The sequence below is a fragment of the Tenrec ecaudatus genome, chromosome 17, assembly GCF_050624435.1.
Source record: "Tenrec ecaudatus isolate mTenEca1 chromosome 17, mTenEca1.hap1, whole genome shotgun sequence".
NCBI classification, from domain to species: Eukaryota; Metazoa; Chordata; class Mammalia; order Afrosoricida; family Tenrecidae; genus Tenrec; species Tenrec ecaudatus.
The window spans coordinates 20,160,219-20,184,300 of record NC_134546.1 but is presented as its reverse complement, the minus strand read 5'-3'; the positions used below and the strand labels follow the sequence as shown (position 1 = coordinate 20,184,300).

At 42.5% G+C, this 24,082-nt stretch overlaps 1 protein-coding gene and 3 non-coding genes across 4 annotated transcripts in view; all 4 read right to left on the bottom strand.

Annotated features, from left to right (window-relative positions):
• The window catches only part of WDR43 (WD repeat domain 43), a 44,635-nt gene that overhangs the window by 9,379 nt on the left and 11,174 nt on the right, over positions 1 to 24,082 (bottom strand). The window contains exons 3-13 of the mRNA XM_075536112.1: positions 23,258 to 23,379; positions 18,376 to 18,496; positions 17,394 to 17,533; positions 15,554 to 15,656; positions 12,384 to 12,448; positions 9,510 to 9,681; positions 7,439 to 7,525; positions 6,543 to 6,674; positions 5,044 to 5,175; positions 1,927 to 2,013; positions 948 to 979 (exon numbers count right to left, since the gene is read on the bottom strand). Coding sequence (XP_075392227.1) covers positions 948 to 979; positions 1,927 to 2,013; positions 5,044 to 5,175; positions 6,543 to 6,674; positions 7,439 to 7,525; positions 9,510 to 9,681; positions 12,384 to 12,448; positions 15,554 to 15,656; positions 17,394 to 17,533; positions 18,376 to 18,496; positions 23,258 to 23,379 — 1,193 coding nt within the window. The remainder of the gene's footprint in view (positions 1 to 947; positions 980 to 1,926; positions 2,014 to 5,043; positions 5,176 to 6,542; positions 6,675 to 7,438; positions 7,526 to 9,509; positions 9,682 to 12,383; positions 12,449 to 15,553; positions 15,657 to 17,393; positions 17,534 to 18,375; positions 18,497 to 23,257; positions 23,380 to 24,082) is intronic.
• Positions 6,198 to 6,273, bottom strand: LOC142431197 (small nucleolar RNA SNORD53/SNORD92). Its single transcript, XR_012780742.1, has one exon. It is a non-coding gene; the product is annotated as a small nucleolar RNA SNORD53/SNORD92 (small nucleolar RNA).
• Positions 7,009 to 7,086, bottom strand: LOC142431196 (small nucleolar RNA SNORD53/SNORD92). Its single transcript, XR_012780741.1, has one exon. It is a non-coding gene; the product is annotated as a small nucleolar RNA SNORD53/SNORD92 (small nucleolar RNA).
• LOC142431198 (small nucleolar RNA SNORD53/SNORD92) lies at positions 17,838 to 17,919 on the bottom strand. Its single transcript, XR_012780743.1, has one exon. It is a non-coding gene; the product is annotated as a small nucleolar RNA SNORD53/SNORD92 (small nucleolar RNA).

Below are 24,082 nucleotides of genomic sequence, written 5' to 3'. Positions count from 1 at the left end.
AAAAAAGAAAACAATTCAAGTAAACGTGTACTTACTCTCTCAAAATTAAATACAACTGAGTTATAAATTCGAAGAACTCAGACAGGCAAAGGGAAAATCCGCCCACGGTACTCTGAAGATGCCTACAACAAACTACTGTGAATGTGGCCATCCCCCAGTCCCTCACTGAGCCTACCTGTGACTCACACTACACTAGCCTTGGGGGCGAAGGCAAGCTGAAGGAAGGGATGCAGGATAAAAGCCTTCCCCCTAAAGCCATTCATTTCAAGAATAAATCCACTCATCACTTCAGAGTAAGACACTCCAAAGCCACAATGTGTATGTAAACTGGGCTCAAGCACTTTTGCATTTCATTAAAGCCCAGCATCTATTCGACCGCAGACACAGATATCAGTGATAAAAGGCAACTACAGATCGAAAAGATGGAAACCTGGCTTAATTCATGAGTTCTTTAGCCTGCTTCCTCGGTAAGCTTCAAAGGCTAATCAATGGGACCTGCCAGGACAAGCGGGAGGAAAGACAAAGCTGCATGGTGTAGTTAACAGACAGTACTACACGTTTGGGATCTTACCTAATTATTTGGGGTGTGGGGGAGGATACACAAACCCAAAATGTCTCTTTTAGCTAAAGTATTTCCTTACAGTGCCTTAAGAAGAAACCAGGGACCAGCAAGTGCTATGAAAATTTAGTGTGCTGTGGTTAAGACCATGTCATCAAATTCATTTAAAGAATCTCATTGGAGGAAAAAAATAAAACTCTTAGCAAGAAGAATCTCACTCACCTTAAAAACAGCAAGGGAGCAAATGATAATCAACACTTACAAGCAGTTATTAGTTAGAACCAGGCCTTTCTGATATGTACTTTCATGCTGCCAACATTTCCATTTTAACAATTGTCTCAAAGACATTTATAAAAACAAATCTACTGAAGTTGTGCGAGCATCTTACCTATTGGGATGTCCTTGTAATCTCTTTGTGAGCTGAGGGAGAGGAAAGCACTATTAGAACAAAGCCCCATGATCCCATGATCCATCCACCACACGGACAGAGGGGAACCAGGACTGCACTAGGAAACCACTTTCCCCCATGTGTGCGTGTCCACGTTCTAGGAATACACTTCTACAGCAAGAGTAGCTGCTTAGGGGGAATACTACCTAGATTAGAAGTTGTAAGAAATGCCCAGAATAGGTCATTTTAGAGGCAAAATAAGTAGTTGATGAGTCAAGAGAAAGTTGGGAGTAATTGCTACAGTGTAAGACAGGGGTCCCGTGGGAGGGCTGGACCATGAACACATTCCTGTGCACACTGCACATAACTGATTTTGAAGTAAAATACCAAGCCGGGCAGGACCACCCGGTGGCGGGCAGGATCAACGACCTCGGCGGGACCCCTGGTGTAAGGGTTTTATTTTTGGTGTGGTGATAGCACAGCTTTGTGCAAGAAATAAAACCACCAAACCGTAAGATTTTTAAAGGATAATTTTATGATGTGAATCTTATCTAATCATTTTTAATGTACAAAATTTGAGTGGACAATATGCTACTAACATTTTACACATAACTGCCATCAAGTAGATGTTGATTCCGAATAGTCCCAGAGATTTGGGATTTGGGATCAAACTGTGCAATGTTTTGTCTCTTAAACTTACCCAACTATTACAAATCCAATTGTCTAAATATTGCTTTCCCCCAAATTCACAGGATTGCCCACTGTTGTCAAATTGATTCCAACTCCTACTGACCCCAAAGGACAGAGTAGAACGTGTTTCCAGGGCTGTAAATCTTACTGGGGCCAAGTCTTCTGTCCAGGGAGCAGCTGGTGGGCTTGAACCGCCAAGCCACCGGTTAGCAGCCTAGGTCTTAACCACGGTGCTACCAGGGCTCCTGTGACAGCAACAGGGCCTTAAAGGAGGAGAGCACTCGGTTACCTCTTGCAACAATGGAACGACGGCATGCAAGGGCATCCTTAACACAGTCTTCTTGATTAGGTTTGCGTTCTTAGTTTGAAGTACTTTCTGTGGGAAAATAAACACCAGATGAGCATACTTCAAAGCTCAGGACGCCGTCGGAAAACAAATCTGTAAAAACAATTCAGCAGACCAAGGTCGTAACCACCAACTTCATTCAAGCAGAGGCTGCAGAGGTTGGATCTGATGGAGACCGCGGTCTCGTTGCCACCAGACAAATACATCCGTCAGCTTTCAGAACGACTGCAACACACAAGGTGCTTCTCTCTAGAGTTGGTGTTTCATGAGCCGGATGTTTATTTAAAAGGCAAAAGACATTTTAAATGCAGGTGGGTCTAGACACCTGAGAAAACAAAAGGTCTCCAAATCTTCCTTTTATGACTGGAGAGACGCGCCTGCACAGGTGTGGACCAAACAAATCAATAGCACACTTAAGAACCAACAAACCTTTTTCAAACGAAAACTGTCAACTTTGGAACTGTTTACACCATTCGAAAGATCATACAATTAAGCATTTGAATCAAAACCTTCAGGAATGAATCGCTAGGTGCCACACAAGTCTGAGCCTCAAGTGGGAAGACAGGGGGACATGGTCGACCTGCTGGATCCTGATGCTGATCAGGCACCTCTGGCTTCTTGTTTCAGATCTCTGGACAGACTATTCGCGTATCACACACGTCCACAGTGAAAGTGCGTCTAAAAAGAGTTGAGCCGACATCGTCACGACCGGCTCGAATGCTGCCCCCCCAGATTACTACTTGTTACAGGAGAGGACAGCCCGTCTGTCTCCAGTGCTGGTCCAGTGCTGTGGCTGGTGGTTTCCAACAGCAGACATTCCAGCTGGGGGCCCAACGCTCAACCATCACGGCTCCCACCAGGATCCCGTCAGCATTGTCAAATTAAAATGAAAACCATGCATGGACACAACGTGCTCTCTATCAGGTTCCACCCCAACACGTGTTCTTTCCCCCGAAGGTGATTAAGCTGTAGAAGAACTTTGGCTATATCAATGCCTTGACTCTGAGTGCTTGATTCTATACATGAGCTCCAGAGTACCGGATTATGATTATTATTATTATTATTATTATTATTATTATTATTATTATTATTATGGGATAGAGAAGAAAAAAGAAACTTCTGCAAAGCTCTTCCATGTGGGATTTATTAGCCCCAAAATACACTTTATTAAATGAAAAAAAATTTACAGATAAGTGAATATATAAATACTTTTCATTCTTAGCTGTGGAGTACCACATTAGTAAATATGCTCAATTAACAGGTAAGTACAATAAACTTCACTCCTTTCCTTTTCAATGTGAGCAACCTCTAAAACAGAAGGGGCTTAAGTGTAGACAAAATTATTTTTGTTAATTTTTTTATTATGCTTAAAATCCATTGATATTGATAAACTGAAAACACATGAAATAAAATGTTTAAATCTGTGTCCACAATGATAAACTCATTGGGATTCTCTGGTGGATGTCAAGAAACCAGTTTTCTTAAAGCTAGTGAAGTGAGAGAGACAAGAAGGAAGCATTTATGACCCCTGCATTTACCGAACACAATGTACATGGAGTGATGACAAAGACCACTTTGTGAACTCAAAATTATCAATCTAGACAAGGCTCGATCATTAAAGCATATGCCAGACATCAGACACAAGTGCACATTTAACACCTTACCCAAAAGATTCTAACTGAATTTCTTCAAGTTGCTAGATTTTTAACGACCAATGTGCAGGAATTACGATGGACAGGGGACTTGGTAAGTGACACCACAGAGATGCAATAGGTAAAACCCAGAATGTGGAATTTCACAGGGTTAATCAAGTCCCTACAAAATAAGACACTTAAGAGGCACATCATTCAAACACAATGGGTGCGCTGTACTGGGCTCCTCTTTTGAGGGAAGCAGAAACAAAGACTACGTGATGCCTTTGGGGGAGGCTAAAAGGGGAGGGACACAGGCAGGTGAGGTGAACAAGAATGGCCAGTGCTGGTACCTGGTGGATTTAGGTGGTTGGTTTACTCTGTTTTTGAAAATGTCTTTAAAATTTTCTTAATAAAGTTAGGTAAGAAAAAACATCGGTAACAGCCACCCAAATCTACTAAGGAAAGAGAGCGTCAATCGGCAAGGACGTGTATGGGCTGCACTGCGGCATTAGAGACACTGCCCGTGCTTCCTAGCACGTCTTTCTTGCTCACCCAGCCTCAGGCCGGTTTCTAAAGCACCAGTAAATGATGAATGACTTGCTGGAAAACACACACGCACACACACACACAAGTTTAAGTTTCTTAGACCTGGTTTCCTCTCCCATTTTGCAAAATCACCTTATACACCAATAGGAAAGATTTCCACTTGGACCACCCTCTTCATAGGTGAAGCATCATGTTAAAGTCACCATCTGTACTAGTGGCACAATCCCCAGTAAACAAATGCACCTAATAAATATAGACTCTTTTCATTTGATCTAGGCAGTGCTTAAATCCATTTTTAATGGAAAAATTTACTATGCTAACAACTTCTAGAATTTTAAAGCACAGCATTAGTTAATTCATGCAAGCGGTCACCAAATTAAAGATATCACAAAAACCTGCTCGTCGACAAAATTTCTATGACTTTTACTTCTAAGTATTTCAGAACATCACCCACAACCCTCTTGATTTCTCCCCCAAACCTCCTACCCATTGCCAAGGTTCCACCTCACTGCCCCCTCTCGTGGCCAGGGGAATATAAGTTTCGGGAATCCAGAGTAAAAACTCAGGAATGCATTTTCCTACAGAAAAAAATATAAATTGTGATCTAGAATGCTGAGTAACATAATTCAGCTACAGTATGTTTTATAAAAGCTTTTGTGGATTGAACCTTATAACTACTCAGGACACCATTTCTATGAGAAAATGCATTCCAGGTTCAAAATAACCCGACATAATCCTGGTGGGGGCTGCCTCCATCGGTCCTGACACGCGAAGGCCGGGCAGGTGTTGCCGACGTGGCTATGCAGGTGGCGGCACCCAGCACTTTCTGAGGAAATGAATCCCCTTCAACCACGTGGAGAAACGCTGCTATCATACTCACATTTAACATTTCAAAATCGTTGCTTTCTAGGCCTTGCGCTAGAAGAACGGGAAAGCTATTCGTCTGCGGAAGGTCGTCTTTTCCCTTTTTGGAGTCGATATCCATGGCTCCCAAGCGTTCTTCGATGCTAACCTGCAGAGCAGAAAGGACCTGGTTAACGCTGACTGCACCCTGTTACCAGTAGACTAGTTAGACACTTCAGACCTAAAGTAGCTCGTTCAGAATACTATGCCACATCCTTAAAAAGCAAAACCTCCCACTTTTCCTCATTCCTAGCGTGGCACCACCGTACGTCAAAGCCGGGACAAGATGGAACATCTGCAACATAAGCTTGAAGATTCCGGGGAAGGGAAAATACCAGCTGCCTAAGAAGCACATGATTTGAAAATGCAATTCATAAAAAATAAAATAACTCTATATATGAAGATTCAAATGAGGCTTCCAAGAACCTGGGACAATAACTAAAACACAAGGACTGTCATCCCAGGAGCTTCCCACATTGTATTGATCTATTAAAGGGAAAGAAATTAATATTGGAAGACAAAAATGGTCATGTTCCCAAACCAATTTGTAAAACATGCAAGTATTTTTTTTCTTTACCAGTTAAGTATCAAACTACTATGAGTTAGTATTTTTATACAACCAAGTTTTCCCTGACAAATATTTGAAATAAGTATAATTTAATTTCCTATATAAAAATCCAATCATTTGAGACTTGTAACTGGTCAAAGAAAGCCTAACAAACCCTGTTCCATGATCCCTTAGTAAACAGAAAAAATGTAAATGTACTTTGGTCAGTCACACTTTTGCGTTATCCTAACTTATAAAAAAACCCAGGAGGACATGGAAGGGCTAGAGGTAGCGTAAGCTAAAGAAAGTAGGTGCTTCGTGTTTAATTCCGAATCTTGAGAACAACAGTATTGTCCCTGACCAGCCTTCCCCACAAGAAAATGAAAATCGGCTAAAGAACGAATCTACCAAAAACCGAGCTGCCTGAAATATCACCCACCCTCAAACAACTAAAATTCTAGATTTTTAAGACAAACAAAGGCAGTGTGAATGGTTGATTAAAAATGCTTTAAGGGGAAAAAAATGCTTGAAGAGATGACAATGACGGCCACTTTCAAAGTTCGGCAAGCAGTAACCAGCCTGGACTGCTCAGACAGCCAAGAGAAGAGTCATCAGTGGAGCTCAGCAATATGCGAAACCCACTGGAAGTCATCATGGCGAGTCCCGGCTTTTTACTCCACGACAGGTCATGCACGAACAATGACCACATGGCCCACGAGTGCCCTCTCAGCTGCGGTCAAAGTTCTGCCCTCTGCCTTCTCAACAGTGGCCAAATCAAGTCTTTAAAAGACATAATCTGGAATATCAGAACCTACACGAACACGGACAAAAGTTGAGAAAATTTTGATCCTGGCTCAACACATTTGCTACAATTTCCCAGTCATCTTAAATTTTAAGCTCAAAAAAAACGTGCCAAGCCATTGTATTACCTCATTTCCCCCCAGTTTCCTTTTGCTCTGTAATTCCTCAGTTTGTGGCTTAACAGGCTTGGGAGCTGCACGATGACCAGGAATTCCAGGCACCAGAACTTTTGCTTCAGAATTCATCACTGGTGTTCTCACCTGTCAATAAAAAAATTAGGGGTGGGAAAAAATAAATTATGGCTTAGATCTTCCAAGATTCATCCACAGTGAGAAAACTAACACCTTTGGAAAGCTTTTTCTAGTGGAAAACCCAATCTACTCAATATAGCGTGAATTAAAAATTGGCAATGAATTGGGCCAATTTGTTTTAAAGAGTGATCATCTGAAACGTCTGTAAAGTTTTGAAGCTCACGATGGCACTGAAGAGGGAAGCCACGGGGAGAACAGACTCGACAATTACAGGAGGACGCTGTGCTTGAAAAGATTAAACCAGAGCGACAGTATACAACCGTTCCCAGGCCAATTGCTAGGAATGCTCAGACAGCCAAGAGAAAGGTGTCACCACCGACACTCAGCCAGATGCGAAACCACGTGGACGTCATCACAGCACGCCTGCCCTGGCCTGTCCTCATGACACTTCCCAGCACTCACGCTCTACGAGAGGCGGCAGTGGTATTCGAGAGAGTACCGTGATGCTCTGTTTACATGTCCTGTTACATTACCATGCCCAAGAACTTCTCTATCAAACTTGAAATTGACTTTTCTTTAAAAATCATGTCTTAGAAACAAAGTACTGAATCGAGTCCTAAGCACATCACGTGTAGGTTCGGATGCACAGCACAACCATCAGTCAGGAAATAAAGGGTTTTGCTCCCCGGGGCTTCCTCGACGTAACTCCATCTGCCACTATCAGCCCATTTTCATGTGGCAGGTCCCTCCCCCAATATCTGGAAGGCACTTACTTTTGTTATAGCAGTCTCCACTTTGGGGGCCCAGCAATTTGAAAGATCTCTTATCAAACAAATATGCGGTTCTTTGGAGTTTAAAGCCTAGAGAAATATTTTTAAAGGGGGGGGGAGAAAAACTGTGTCAGACAAAGCAGCTGGAAGGAAGAACACAATAAAGGTGGGACAAAACCTCACTTAATGTACATATGGAAAGCTTCGACACAAAACCGTTGGCCACGATCACCAGTCAGATCAATGGCCCTTGAGAGAAAGCGGGTACACGCTAAACACACAGGGCACGGCATTTAGTTTCTTCGGGGATGAAGTGGTTAAACACTCAACACGTTAAAATCAGCTGTAGAAATTGCCCTCATAAAGAATAATCTGTGCACACATTCACAAAACAAGGTCCTATCCTACCCCCCCCCCCCCGACGATCCTTTCCAAAAGCAAATCAAACACCAGTAAATAGTCCTGCTCCAGTAACAAAATGCTGAGAAAGGACGTAGGACGAGTGCCCTCCGCATTACGTCAAGGGACGGCGGAGGTCAGATGCAGCGAAGTATGGACGTACCCATTTACAGCTTAAGGTTTTCTATCTAGTTCTGTCTTTCCATTATCGTTTAATTCCACTCCCACAAATATTCCGAAGCCCATTTGTACGATCAAGCAGCTATCACCAGAGGAATACCAAACAAGCAGCATTAGTAATGAACCACATGGAGGCTGATATTTCACAGCTTACATGGCTCTCATTTTCACTAAAGCATGTATATTAATTTTAAAATTTGAATAAAAGTTTAATATAGTCACAGTTCTCACTTAATATAATATCACTACATGCTTAAGAAACCTTGACCTGCCTTTGAACATTTTCGAAACTCAAGAGTTGTGATAAGAACATTAAACCGTGGCTCTCTGATCCCACCACACTTAGAACACCCCGTCGGTGCTGCTGTGAAGGGCCCTGGCAGCCACACTAGACTTACAGGACGTGACAGTTTGACACATTTTGATTTCATCAACAATTTCAGAAATCATTATCATTTGCCTCCTACCATTAATGCTTTTATCCACTAAAATACACACACACACACATTCCAGTTTTTCCCTATGTCTTCTAATCTCCAAGTTCTGCGTGGTACACTTAGCTCTATGAATGCATGTCAACTTGATGCAAACAAAATTGCTATTATTCCTAAAAAATAGTTCCCATTCCATCCATGAAAGCATTACTTCAGTTACAAACAGAAGTGTAGTTACAATGCTCTTAGAAAGTTAACATCACAAGTCAAGACAAACAGCGCAGATTGTCATGCTGACCAACGCAGCAGCCCTTACGACATGTTGAACCCAGTTTATCAAATGTTGTAGAACATTAAATATTATAAACTTTATATACATATACAGTAACAGTTTCATTTATAAGTTAATTGTGTATGATCATGCTGTTTAAACAGGTTGTTCTTTTAGAAGAAATGTTCAGTTTTGCTCACGTGTCAATTTGGAACATGTCTACACAGATATTAATGTCTGAAAACCTACTGTTCATGAGGTTTCCTTTTGTGTATTTGGACAAAATTCACAGTTCTTTCTGTCATACCTGTGGGGCCAAAATGGTACCCACCGGGCACAGGTGCGACTGAACACTGGCAATGAGGCTAGTCCAAACCGAGATGCATTCTAAGTGTAAAACACACCCAATTTTAGAACTTAGTCTCTCTCAGACACACAGACACACACAGAGTAAAAGATCTCCGAAAAAGGCAATCTGTCGTGACTAGGTGTTGAATGATTACCGTAAATACTTGAGTATAAGCCAACCCCAATATCAGCCAAGGCATCTAATTTTACGACCAAAAACTGCATTAAAAATGTGGTGGAAAACTCGGCTTATGCACAAGTAAGTACAGTACTCAGGATATACTAAATTAAAGGAAACAGAGTTCTCAAATAAGAAGCCACCCAATCCTTAATATATCATGTCTTTGTAAATGTCCCGCTAAACTGACCAGAAACATTTTAAAATCACTATCCACGGGCATGTGACACTGTGGTGTTTTACTCCTGAGGAGCAGCTACGTACCACTCGCTCGATGACCGGCTGAAACCAACTGCCGTATACCAGCAGCAGTGACGTTTTGTCTGTGCAGAAACCGGCTGCTAGAATAGGGATGGGTTTAGGTGTAGATTTCTTGCCTTTCCCAGGCGTTGCTATCTGAATTGTACAGTTGGAAGCCAAAGGCTTTTTACAAAATCTAGAAATGAAAAATTTTAAGAGAATTAGAGAAATCAGAACATTTCACGCTAATTCTGTGAAGTCATCAGACAGGACTCATCTTGCCCAGGCCACACTTTCTTCAAGAGTAAGCAGGGTCTCCAGAGCACTGGTGTGCTTAAACACATCCCCCTCCCCCAACTCTGCACACGCTCTACTCAAAATCTCACTGCCACAATCTGCCTTGAGATGTGTTTACACTGCTTTCCCGGTTTGCCAGACCCCACAAGAAACATAGATTCCCAGTCACCTTTCTTAATCCCAAACCTCAGTCCCCATCCCACCCCACACCTGCTCTATTCCACCATCCAACTGCTCCCAACTAAGAGTCTCCCCAAGACCTCTGGAAGGGAGTCCTGGTTGTGTATCGGTTACAAGTTGCACGCTAACCGCAAGATCAGCAATGTGAACTCACCACCCAACGCACAGAAGTGAGGCTTTCTGCTCCCATAAGGATTTACAGCCTCAGATATTAGAGCATGGCTCTCAATCTATGGGTTGTGACCCCTTTGAGGGTCCAAGGAGCCTTTCACAGGGGCTGCCCTATTCCTAACAGTAGCAAAATAATTGTTATTAAGTAGAGACGAGAGCTTGCTTCTGTGGCACACATACTAAGTAGCAACGAAAATAATTTTTTCTTGGCTGTAATCTTTTTTTTAAAATCATTTTATTGGGGCTCATACAGCTCTTATCACAATGCACACATCCATCAATTGTGTAAAGCACACTTATACATTCATTGCCCTCATCATTCTCAAAACTTGCTAACCACTTGGGCTCCTGGAATCACTCATTTTCCTTCTCCCACACCTCCCTCCCCACTCCCCCTCCCTCATGAACCCTTAATAGTTTATAAAGTATTATTTTATCTTATCTTACACTGCCTGGCATCTCCCTTAACCCACTTTTCTTCTGTCCATCCCCCAGAGAGGAGGTTATATGTAGATACTCATGATCAGCTCCCCTTTTCTATCCCCCACTTCCCTCCTGGTATCGCCATTCTCACTGGTCCTGAGAGGTTCATCTGCCCTGGATTCTCTGTGTTTCCAGTTCCCATCTGCACCGCTGTGCATCCTCTGGCCTAATCAGGTTTGCAGGTAGAATTGGGATCCTGATAGTGGGGGGGAGGAAGTGCTTAAGAACTAGAGGAAGGTTGTGAGTTTCATTATTGCTACACTGAACCCTGAAGGAAAATAATTTTATGGTTGGGAGTCATTACAACATGAGGCACTGTATGAAAGGGTCGCGGCATGAGGAAGGTTGAGAACCACTGCTCTGGAGGGAACATTTCGCTGCTATGAATTGGAGCTGACTCCTCCATGGCGTCTTCCGTGCCTGGGTTTGGCCTCTGGAATGCAGTCACCAGTAACCTTCATCCCAACAGTCCTACCAAGCAGCAGCCGGTTTCTCCACCAACCCTTTGTGCCAGCCTTTGAACACACGTGCTTGTTCAAGGTTCGGGACAATAATCTCTCCCAGCTGCGCCTCTAAAACCTTTGAACTGTTTGCCCTCAGATATGAGCTACCCCTCCCATGCTCCATCTTTCGTTCGCTCTGCATGTTTGTTTGTAATGAGTCACTGTCATTTTTCCAACACTACTCATACTGCATTCCTTCCTAAAAGATTTCCAGGATGACGATTCCTCTCACTCTGGCCCCTCTGCCCTTCACCCTCTGATTTGCTTCATGTTGCAGACACCTCATACCCTGATTGCCAGCACATGCACTCCCTGTCAACTCAATTTGAAGGATGCCGGTTTTTTGTGAGCTGCTCAACGCCCTCCTTCCCATATCCCTCCACAGACTGTTCTCAGGACACACACACACACACACACACACACGTCTAAACAGGTCAAACACATCATCCTGTCCTTATTAACCCTTCGATGTCTTACTAACAGCCAAGGGGAAGTACCAAGAACCCTACCATGACCCATTTCTGAGCCCCACTTCTACAGGACCCTCAATGTTATCTTCTCTGCGTGGCTGTGAATCAAGGCCGCATGACCTACACACCAAAATGTTAACTAGCCATTATCTCTAAGAAATAGAACTCACTGATGATCGAATCACAATCAATTCTTCTGTACATCCTGAACATTTTTAAATGCGTATAGTCGACTACTTTGCTAATTAGTTTATATTTACATAAATGCTTATTCTAGGATTTTAAAAGAAAGGACACCAATCAACAAAAGGTTGAAACCATTTTAAAGGTTTCAAAAACCTGCAGAGAACCAGTCTCAAAAACGAAGTGCTTACAGCGCATGGCTGGGTGGACAAACTCTCTTTGAAGGGCTGGGTAACAAACAAGTACGTGAGGTTGGTGAGTCACTGGGGGTCTGTGTAGGAGGCCTTCACAGCATCTCCCTCCCTCCTCACACAAACATCACTGCTACGCTTCACCAGGGGGCGCCCATGTGGCAAAGGTACTTAGAGCACGGCCAATGACAGAAACGCACACAAGGGAAGCTCAACTCAGTCCTGTGCTTGTACTTCATCGGCGGAACCAGTCACACTAACGAGGCACGTTTCCCAAGAAGTCACTCTCCCACCACAATATATAAAGAAACACCCCACCCTAAGGCTGCTTTCTGAACCACCTGTCTGAAAAGTAACAGAGTGCATATTGTTACTGAAGCAGGATTAAGGAAATAACTTTTAGAAAAATTTCCTACTTACCCATTTAATATGTGCTCAAATAGATGAACTTGACCATCTCTGCAAACAACAGCTAACTTGACAGGCTGAAAGAAAAATGTAACTAATTACTCTCAGACAAATTATCAAGCCCGTTACATGGACAACATCTCCAATCTAACTTAAAAAAACAAAACACCTCACTTTCCTTCCTCCCACCTTTAAATAGCCAGAGAAAAATTGCCAAAAGTGGACAACTCTTGCAACTAAAGCAAACCACAGTTGTCAATTGCTATTATTGGTGTTCAGAAAATAATGCTATGATTCAGATGAACTGCTATTATTGGTGCCCAAATGATAAGTAACTGACTGGGCTAAGAAGGTAAAATGGCTCAGCCAAGAATAGAGCATAGGAGTTAAATGAACAGAGTTAAGACTAATCCAGAGGCTGGCCACACGGAATGGACATGGCCCACCTGTCCGAGCAGTGGGATTGATAAAAATGCCACTGGCTGGGCCAACAGTCCTCACCCCCAGTAGTGCCCATGCTAACAGTCTTGCTGTCTGGTCCCTCCTCTGAGCCACACTGCTGCCAGCCTCACCGCCAACAAGCTCCATCTCCAGTGCATTGAAAAGTGCCAAAGCGACATAAGGAATGTTTACATGAAAACTCGGCACATCCAGAAAGTTGCTATCTCTGTTCTAGTTATAAAACACAGTACGAGAATCCAGGAAGCAGACAATATGTTAGGAGCAACATTAATAGTGAGATATAAAATACTTTAATGCTGTATGAAAACGCCTTAAAAATGTATTGACAGATTTAAAGGTTAAGAACTCTGAGATTTTCCTCATAAAGTTTTCAACACCCCCCCATTTGCATCCTCTAAGACATTGGTTCTCAACCTTCCTAATGTCATGACCCTTTCATACAGTTCCTCATGTTGTGGTGACCCCAACCATAAAATTATTTTCATTGCTACTTCATCACTGTAATTTTGCTGTTATGAATTGTCATGTAAATATGACATGCAGGATGCATTTTCATTGTTACAAATTGAACATAACTAAAGCAGTGATTAATCACAAAAGCAATATGTAATTATATATTGTGAAATATTTATTTCTAATTAGAAATAAATGAAATTTGGTCTTGAAGTATGATGTACGCCGGGGTACTCCTATGTGGTGTTATCTGCAGGTGGGCGAACTCATCTAGATGGAGACGGATAGAGGAGCGGTGTCTCGGTTCCTAACACCAAGGGAAGTATGTCTTTTCCTATGTCTTAGGCAAACCCCGTGAAAGGGTCGTTTGACCCGCCAAAGAGGTCACGATCCACAGGATGAGAACCACTGCCTCCAAAGCCAACAATCCCACCCAAATATAAAACTTTTAAGAAAAATCAACACCTGAATCAAGATAATATGGCATTTTAAATGATTGTTCTGGCTAGACTTTTTCATATACCAAAATTACAGCTTGGCTTTCTAAGAAGCAAATTCCATGATTCCTATTTCAATATCTTAAAAACATCTAAAACGTTGTGATGGGGGAGGAGACGTTGTCCTTTACCATATTTGATTACTGATGATTTAATCCAGAGAGAGAGAAAGCAACAACTCAGTCAACTTTCCAAAGGAAGCACTACTACTGCAAAGGGGGTGATTTTTGTCATAAGAAATTCTTTGTATTTGGGAGTTTAATAATCAAGCATAATTAATATACTTTTAAAATACCTGAACTTACGAGGACCTGATGCCAGGGGCTTTAAGTGGAGAACAAATGTTTTGAGAATGATGAGGGCAATGAAATGTACAGATGTGGTTTACACAATTGATGTATGTATGGACTGTGATGAGAGTTGTATGAGCCCCTAATAAAACGATTAAAAAGAAAACAACAGGCCAAAACAAACTTGATGAAACTTAACCCCCACCCCCCAAAAAATAAATACCTGAACTTAATTATGGTGGCAAATAATAAACCAATACCCTTTCCACTACATTATTCAAGATGTCAAAACACAATGAAAACCCCCTAACTCATCTCTATTAGAGGCTTATAAAACAAGTACTTCAACACCCTGATTGTGCTCCAAGTGAAATGCTTAGCTTTCATCGAATGACCAGGATTCTGTTTAAGTCAAAACCCAGAAGTAAAAACTTTGAAAAAGCTTTAATCAAACAGAAACATGAAGCACTTCGAAAATATAAGGCTTGCAAAATCCTGATATAGTATAATCAAATCTCTTTATTTTTACATGAAAAGATAAACATGACTAGAGTATACTGTAAATAAACCTTAGGACATGCAAAACTTTGTAACAAAAATAAAGCCACTAACAGAGGAATCAGTCAAGAAACTTCTAACAATAAAAGCCTTTCCTAGTAACTTTTATTCATATGCAGTCTCAAAATGTAATGTCTTTGGGATTAAATTTTCCCTTCCCTTCGCAAAAAGAATTTTGCCAGGAAGTAATGATTAGTTTAAACAGATTTTTTTGTTCAGCCATCTAAGATTAACTAGTGATGGGAACTCATCTGGAACAAATCAAAAGAATGAAACCCAAGACCCAAAGAAACAGATCTACAGGACAGGCGTCTTCACAGAACAGGCCTCGCCGACTCTCTCGAGGGCGCCAGCGACCACTGCAGACCATTCTCAGCAGGCCCACAATTGCTGGAGGGAAATGTGGAACAAAAACTCTTTAAAAAAAAAAAAAAGACGTGTATTCAACCAGTCGGAAGACTCCGCAAAGACTATTGCCCGGAGATGTTCCTTAAAGCTTAAACCCAAGCTAGATAGCCCTACCTCTTAGCTAAATAACAAAGTGGCTCAAAAATGTAAAGAGAGCCACCTGTGCATATGCAATCCTTTAAAAAAACGAAAACCCATCTATACAAGTCCTAATGGTCGACAAAGAATGTGAGGGGGCAGGACAATGAGCTGCACGTACATGGAAGGTTCAGAAGGGAATCAACGGAAATGTCCAGGCATGGGGAAGAATACAGTCAGCATCACTGAATACTCTGTGTGCTGTTGAGTGGGAACCTAAACTCTGTGTAAACCTCAGCCAAGACACAAAAGTAAGTATTTTATTAAAAATAAACGCTATATTTTGCTGTTACCAATCATTAAAAGTCGTGATATTTTACAAAGAAATAAAAGCATAAAATCTAAAATAAGTTCTCCACAACAATGGAGTCATTACCTCTTCTTTGTTTTCTGATAAAGTCAGATCGATGTAGACCGGCTCGTCTGTAACTGTGAAAGACATCACTGCGGTCTTTTCTCTGTTCTCTGACCGGACCTGCCTACGTAACAAATCAACAATTAAGCAGTGAAGCAGACTTTCTGACGAGGAAAAAAGAGCACCTAATGGACCATCGCAGTAGATTACCAGTAAGTTGGCAAAGGTCAAGATTAAGGAAGTTTTCAAGTCACAAATACCATACGACAGAGTCTGTAGTAAAATGGACCGTGTGATATAATCCAGGTAAAATGAAATACTAATCTTTGGCAGATTTAAACAAAGAACATCCTCTTGTTTATTCCTATTGATCTAGTATCCATCTTGATGCCAATACCAGCGCTAATTACTGTAGTTTGTGAGATCTTCAAGAGGCAGTGTTAGAATCCCAGCTTTATTGATCGTTAAAGGTGCTTGGGGTCGTCCGTTTCCTTTGCATTTCCATTTATTTTTCAAATTAGTTTGCCAATTTCTACCAAAACATCGAGGTGAGATTTTGAGAACTTGATTCTCTTCTCGTTTAGAAATTGTGCCAGGGCAATGGCATATCCCAAATACAAAATCAAGACCTTCAATCCATTGCTCACACACTACATTCAAAGGCGAGTACAAAAAGACCTCAGAACTAAAGGTAAAACCCCAAACCAATAAAATGCAAGAGAGCACCCTTGTAACCTTGGGCCAGGCAAAAGTATGGAGCACGGTCCATATTATCAAAATTTAAACCTTCCACTCGTCAAAAGATACTTAGCTGTTAAAGAGAATTAATCAGACAAAGCACAGACTCAGTTAAAGTATTTGTAAAGCATATACCTTCTAGTTCAGAATATATAAAAATTCTCAACTAGCAAAATAAGCATATAATCGATTTTCAACGTTAAAATGCACCCATACTGAAGTAGCTAACATTCGCTGATCACCACGTGTTGCTGAGGATGTGGAGAAATCAGCAATCCCATCCACCCCTGAAGAGAATGTGAAATGGCAGAACTACTTTGAAAAATTTTGGCAACTTCTTCAAAAACGTGTATACCTATCACATCTCACCCAGTAGTTACACTCCTATGATTTAGCCAAGAAAAAAGGAAAATACTTTTAAATCAATCAGCATGGTTTTTTCTTAAAATGCACTTCACTATGAGATGATCTCAGAAAAATTTGTTTCCATTTCATAAATTTAAAACCTTTGTGATGCTTCTTTAACACTCAAAATCACTTTAACTTAAAAAAAAAATAGCTTAAATGAGAATTAGTAATAGCAACTCTCACCCCAAGAAGGGGTGCTGGGAATTCTCAGACACACCAGTAGCTGGACATCACTGCTTTATCCCAAGGTGGCATAAAATCAATTCTTTTCAACAAAACCTAATGTTTTCCTACTTTTTTAAAAAAAGAGGAAAAAAACTTTAAAAGTTACCCAGGCACAAAAATATACAATTTACTGCAAAAAGATGTTTTTAGGCAAGGTAATTTCTGTATTAGAAATTAAGATAAACTCAACATTAAGTACAAATATTAAGTTTCAGACTCATAATTTTTAAGAAACACCCCAACTTGCAGTCAGAGTTGGTTCCAATCACAGCAAACCTTTAGGGCAGAGAGCTGCTCCACATGGCGCCAGAGACTAAATCTTTACAGAGGCAGATACCTCAGCTTTCTCCTACAGAGTGGGCTCGTGGGCTTGAACTGCCAACCTTCGGGTTAGCTTGCTGTGATACTTGGCTCCACATAATTTATAATAACTGTGTTCCAGTCACCAAGGCAAAACGATCTCCCAAACAAAAACAGAAAGACTACATACCACACATTAAGTAACCGGTCATGGACTGCTCCAGATAAGAAATAAAGACCTGTAATTCCATCAAAGGGCTGGCTCTCATTAGGAGGTCTGATAGTAGTGAACATGAGTGACGAAACTGGTGTCGCGTGGCCTGTGAAGTGCTAGAGAAAGTTAAATTCCATTTAGAAGAGGAAGCATGCAAAACGGAACAGCCAAGTCCACTTGTATCCCTAAAAAAGACGCATGATGTGCATCGCAAAGCAGAACTCCAGACAGTGTAACGGCTTTTATTCTCAACAAAGATGACTTAATATGCTGCTCTTCCTTTTTAAAAAACCCCTATGAAAACACTAAAAAGTCAGGTGTGCCTCATGAATTCTGCTGACTCTCCCCCACTCCAACAATTTCTTCCAATGTTGAGACAGAGACCCACTTACTTCGGTGTATTTGTCTAGGGACACTTTGGTGCTCAGACACAGCCAAGGAACTGTAGTCTTCACTTACTCTCAGAGAGTTGAAACCACAATGTTAGGCATCATCACAGCACCATCAGCTTAGTAAGCCCCCAGGCAAACCGCGCAGCTCCAAGCCCACCCAGGGTGAGCATGGCACCTCAGAGGGCAGGCCTGGCGATCTGCTTCTGGAGCTCACTGCCTTGAAGATCCCAGATCCCGTGGCACACATGGGGTCATCAGGAGTTGGAAGCAACTCACGATAAACCTTATTTACATATTGGGAAGTGGATGCAAGTGACTACAGTCAAAGCCGAGTAAAGGATTTCTAATTCAAATCTCATTTATTCTGTTGTTTTGTCCAATGAACGTGAGATGGGGCACAGTTAGCCTGTGGAACATCAATAAAACAACTTGTAAGTTTGGAGCTTGGGTTCTACCAAACATCGACATTTCAAACAATATCCCATGGCTCAGAAGTCAGCCTCTCTCCTCATTTACGCTCTGTGACGGGGATTCTCCTATGCTTGCAATCAATTTGATTCACTCACTCTGTAGACTTCTTTGGTCTCCAAAACCCACAGCTTGATGGTTCGCCCAGCAGAAAGCAACATCTTTCCATCTGGGCTGATACACAGGGAACTGACGCTGCTATTGTCACCTTTCCACTTGCTGTATTGTGAAGAGAAACAAAAATCTCAGTGAGGGAATCTTCACTCAGAGGCAACAACCAAGGAACAAGCACATTGAAGGTCCGTATGCCACACTCCATTGTTGCATTTGTACAGTGTACTGAACCCTGACAACCCAAGAGTAGAGGCTCCTCAGGACCCACAGATCTCCTTTCAGCAGGCACAGGATGAAGACCCTCATGGGGTCACAGGAAATGGATGCGCAGAGGTGACAGGACTTGAGGAATCTATGTAACGGTGGCCTGTGGCATAGGCTTCACTAATGTCCGGAAAACGTCTGACGGGCTGATCCCCTGAAAAGCTTTCCTATCCTCAACACACAGCCTGCATTTTACTGCGGTGGGCAATATAACTTCTGAAGTTATAGTCCAAAATGACTTTCTGGCCTCAACGGCCCAAATTCCCATTGAATAGGGCCAAATTAACTTGACAAATATAATCCTTTTTCAATTACCTTAAACATAACTAGACCTGAGTCTGTGCAGTTTGTTGCACACTATTATTGCTATGAACAGGGAGTCCATCCACTTACAAAATAAAGAAAACAGGAGGAAATATATTACTAAAAGGCATTCATTATAAAGGAAAAAAGTAGTGTTTTGTCGGTTTCATTGGCATGTCAAACTAGTCATTTGGAAAGGAGTAGAAAATACTATATTTCTAACTCATCCTTTATACTAAGAATTAATAAATGACTAAAAAGAACTAGCATTTTAGACCATTTGGAAACTTTTTATTAACTGAAGGTAAGGCCTTGTAAGACCATTACAAATCACAAAGGGGGAAAAATGACCAGACTTAATTACATAAAACTTCTGTGATTCAAGGCAGAGATCAACTCAGAAGGTTATAGAGACTGTTTATGGATTACACAGGGTAATCTAGATTTCCATGTAGGACACAAGGCAAACATAAAGACTCACTGCGAAGCTTATGAAGATTCAGGAAAAGTGAGGCTTTCAAGGTCTGGCCTAAGAACACTTTGTTGGAAAATTTTATCCCATCCACCCTGATCATGCCGCTAGCCTTCTTTTTGCTCCCCAAACTCAGTATCCCCAAAGAATATTGAAAAAGAACAGCATCCAAGTCCCTGAAGGATGCCAAGACTGCCGTACTGACATGAAGACAACACGAGCAGGATGCTCTGGGGAAGAGCTGAAAAACGGAACAGCACTTTCAGGAACATAAACGGCTAGATAGACATCAAAAAGCAATGGCTTCATATTTTGACATTTTTATTTAAGAGAGTTCTATGGCTTTATAGCAATGCATTTTGACTGACGATGAGGTATAACCTAAAGATATGTCCGCCATCCAACTTGGAGAAAACTAACAAGCCTCCCCCCACCCATTCAGCCCTGAGAATGACAGCAGAGAGCCAATATCCCACCACCACTTCTCCCTGCCACTCAGGATGAGAAGCCTTGCAACTCCAAGTGCAGTCATTCGAGCTAGGCAGAACTAGACTCTCAGGCCCCAACACAAGCGACCAAATCAGCGCTGCACATTGCATATGCACATGAAAGCTTTAGAAAACATTCGTTTAGAGATTCCTCGCTCAGAAATGCGACTAGTTTCAGGGAAATGACCGACACATACTGATGTGTGGAGGCCTCCCCTCCACTCAATGAAGCCCAGCACAACTGACAAGCCCACCCACAGTCCTTCCAAATGGTTTTTAAAGTTTTCAAATAGCCACGGCCAACCAAGGAATCTCTAGTCATTTGAAGAATGCCTACAACATTAAAAACAGCCCCAAATCAAACAAATAAACGAAAAACACTCTCTCTAAAAGGAAGCCTGAGATAAGAAATAAATGAAAGGAGGCGAAATGCCATGCTCTCTTCAGAAGATATTCCATACAGCCAAAGGTGCCCTGGTGGCACGAGGGGCTGGCTATGTACTGAGCTGTTCATCACCTGGTCAGCAGTTCACCACCACCACCCCCTCCTCGGGAAGCCAAGACTGTCTGCTTCTGAAAACCTAGTCTCAGAAACCCAGGGAAGCAATTTCACCTCCAAACAGAAGCACTTGGTTAGAACCACAGAAGAGAAAACCACAACGGATAAATGTCCAGACAAATGGTCTCATGAGTTTCCCATCTAATTCATTCAAGAAGCAGGCAAAAGTCTAAAAATTAAACATAATTAACGCTGCCATGGTATTTTCATTCGCCTCATATGCTTCTGAAGTTGGAGAACAAATAAAGAAGGAAAAAGAATTGATGCATTTGAATTATGGTGCTGGCAAAGAATACTGAAAGTACCATGAACTGCCCAAAGAACAACCAAGTCTGTCGTGGAGGAAGTACAACCAGAATGCTCCTCAGAGTGAAGTTGGTGAGACTTCCTCTCATGTGCTTTGGTCATGCACTATTCAAGGACACCAGCTTGGTAGTAAAGTCGGGTCAGCTAAGCAGGGGAAGACCCTCCATGAGATGGACTGACAGACGTAGCTGCAACAACTGTGACGGTGGTACAGGACTGGACAATGTGTCCCTCTGTCCTACCAACCCAACTGCAACGCTGCAAGTTTTGGTCATATTCTTTATTTTTTAAAGGAACAATTGTTCAAAATCCTCTCCTTTCAACCTAAAACTCTGCATGCTCACAGTACCATTCAAATGTAGGAGTAAAATGAAGGCAGTAGTGGAGAACCAGAACATGAGAAAATATATGATCTCTATAGGAAGCTTCCCAAACAACATGCTGAACCAAAAGATGAAAGTAATCCAACAAATGGAAAGTAGGGCCCAGGAACCAGAGGCTCCGGAGTGTTCAGGAGGACAGCCGAGTACAACCAGTACGGAAGGCAAAATGCTGCACCTAACTGAGAGCTACACAACTCTCGGAGTAACAATAACAGCCGTACACAAAGCTAAGGCAACCTGGGGGTCCAAATGGTTGTGCATGAAGCTGTGAGCCAAAAGGTTAGAGGCTTGAACCCACTACACATCTTCCCAGGAATAAGACCTAGTGATCTGCTTTCCATAAATATTCAAGTCCACTGCCTCGCGTCATGACATGTCTGTGCAGACAGACAGACAGAGTAGAGTTGCCCCAGAGGGTTCCAAGGCTGTGATTCTTTGTCAAAGCTGGAGGACACAAGTGTCTCTGATGGAGCAAGTAGCTGCGGGTTTGACCCCAAGTGGGGTCAACTGTGCTGGCAGAGCTCTCCAGTAAAGATGAACCAAACTCCCTACTCACTATCCCCAAGTCGAATCCAACTCCATGGGGTTTCCCCTGCTGTGCAACCTTACAGGAGCAAAGCACCTCACCATTCTCCCATGGAGAACCCAGGTTTGACCCACCGCCTTAGGAGACCACAGCCCAAAACCCAGCCCACAGCACCCCTCCGCCTGGGGCCTTGCCTCTTTGGTGCAGACTCCACAAAAACAAGCTCGCTACCGTCAGTCTACTCCAGCCTCAGAGCAACCATAAAGCGACGGCAGAATCATCCCTGTGAGTTTCCAAGGCTATCCTTCTTTACGGGAGTACAAAGCCGGGTCTTCTCCCAAGGAATGGCTCGTGGTTTCTACTGCTGGCCTTGCGGTTAGCAGCCCAACAAGGAACTGCGGTGCCACCAGAGCTCCTTGGGCTGACGGTGGTGAAGGCCCAACGACTCAGAGAGGAGGGTGGAGATTACAGACTAGAAAGCCTAAGCGGCAATTCAATTGTCACATGAGGTCGTGAACATGCAACAAAAGCCTTTTGAAGACTTAGCTACCTACTATCTAAAATGGCTAGCAGAAACAATTAAAAGTTATTCAGAAAAAAAAAAAAGTTATTCAGAAACATAAAGATGAATACCTGAAGAAAAGTTACAGGAATTTGCCAGTGTTTACCGCTGAAAAGATGGCATTAGAAACAGATGAAGGCAAGATGGAAATTCCTGTAGAGCTCTTTCACTTTCTCCAGTTCACTGCTTTACGGAGAGGGGGGAGGGCGGCCAGGGGGAGGGGCAGACAGACAGAATCACAGACTGGTATGCATGCGTTTGAAGGCTCTACCTAAGCTGGAGCTACAAAATACATGCTTTCAAGAGTCAGCATCGAGTTGAGTGGTTCTCTCTCACACAGACCTAGAACCTCAGTGCTATGATTAAGGACAACAGAGTGAATAAGGTACTGAACAATGTCTACAATAGTCCCTATGTAAAGGCCTGACTTTGAATGTCCATCAAGACAACCTTCTAAAACAAGGACCTCATCCCAGACCTACTGGGTCAGCATCTATAGTGTTTCTGAAGGGCCATTAGTGTTGCAGATAAAGGAAGCGTGAAGGAGAAGTTTTTACACTGTGGCATTAATGACTCGCTAAAACTCTGTACCCTCTACCAGCCATGAGTTCTCAAGACACCATTCCTCTAATTACTCAATTCCAAATAAATCTTACACTTCCTTAGTCTCTGCTCTGGCCATCTGCCCACCGTCCTTACCCTGAGAATAATCTCTCACCCTCTTCTAGCCAAATCATATCGATCCTAGGAGGTCCAACTGAAATCCTTGCTCTTCCATCAGGCCTCGACAGGCTATTCAATGGCACTTTGTACAGTTATCTTACCTTGTATCGTTATTTACCTTTAGACAAAACCTTGCCTAATTCATTAAAGGTGCCATCTTCAAGCTGACATCCCCTTCTTCTCCCCATGTGACACTCTGCACTGAGCAGGAGTTGCTCATGACACTCCTAGATGTCCCTACAACCCACCTCCCAGATAACAGAGCATGGATGCTACTCACCACTTGACTTTGCACGTCTGTGTATCCCACTCCACAATGTGCTTGTCATCTGAACAACTATACAAACAGCCATTGTCTTGGTGCCACTGTATGCAATTGACTTTGTTTTCATGCCCACCACTCTGAAGATTCAAGGGGAGAAAGTAAGAATTAAAGCAAAAATAAAATGTGCCTTATAGAACATACACCCTGGAGTTATCAAACAGTTCATTAAAATAGCCTTAACCTATTTTTATCCATTTTAGTTTCCCAAATCAGGAGTGAGAGCTGAAACGTCATCAGACTTGCCCTTCTCCCCCACTGGAAAAGCATACATCCACATCAAAGGTCCAAGTATACAAGTGCTAGATACTGTTTGCTTTTGATCGGAAGGCCAGCTCTAGGTGTCAGGAAATACACAACAGAGGTACAAAAGACACTACTGAGCTAAGACAGAAATCATATCTGAGCCAAAATGCCAACACTTGCTTAAGGTGAAAAACTGTGTCGAGTCAAAATTACTCATGAAAGTCCCTTTTAAAAAATGAGCCCCACAGGGGAGCAAATGAAGAGAAAGAGAGTAGAGCACATCCTGGCCCTCCAGGCCAGGAGGACGATCTCCCCGCTCTGAACAGCCAATGCAGAGTGGACCATATGGCTGATCCCACTTCGAGACACACCATCCCTTGCTGGCCCAGGGCCCTAAAGGAGACAACACTGGAGACTCAATGTCGGGACTGGCCCAGACTGACCCTGGGACACGAAAGGCGTATGGCAGACCCAATGAGGGAGCAGAGCAGGGAGCCCCTGACAGAGTACAAAAGACAGACTGGGGCCAGAGCTTGG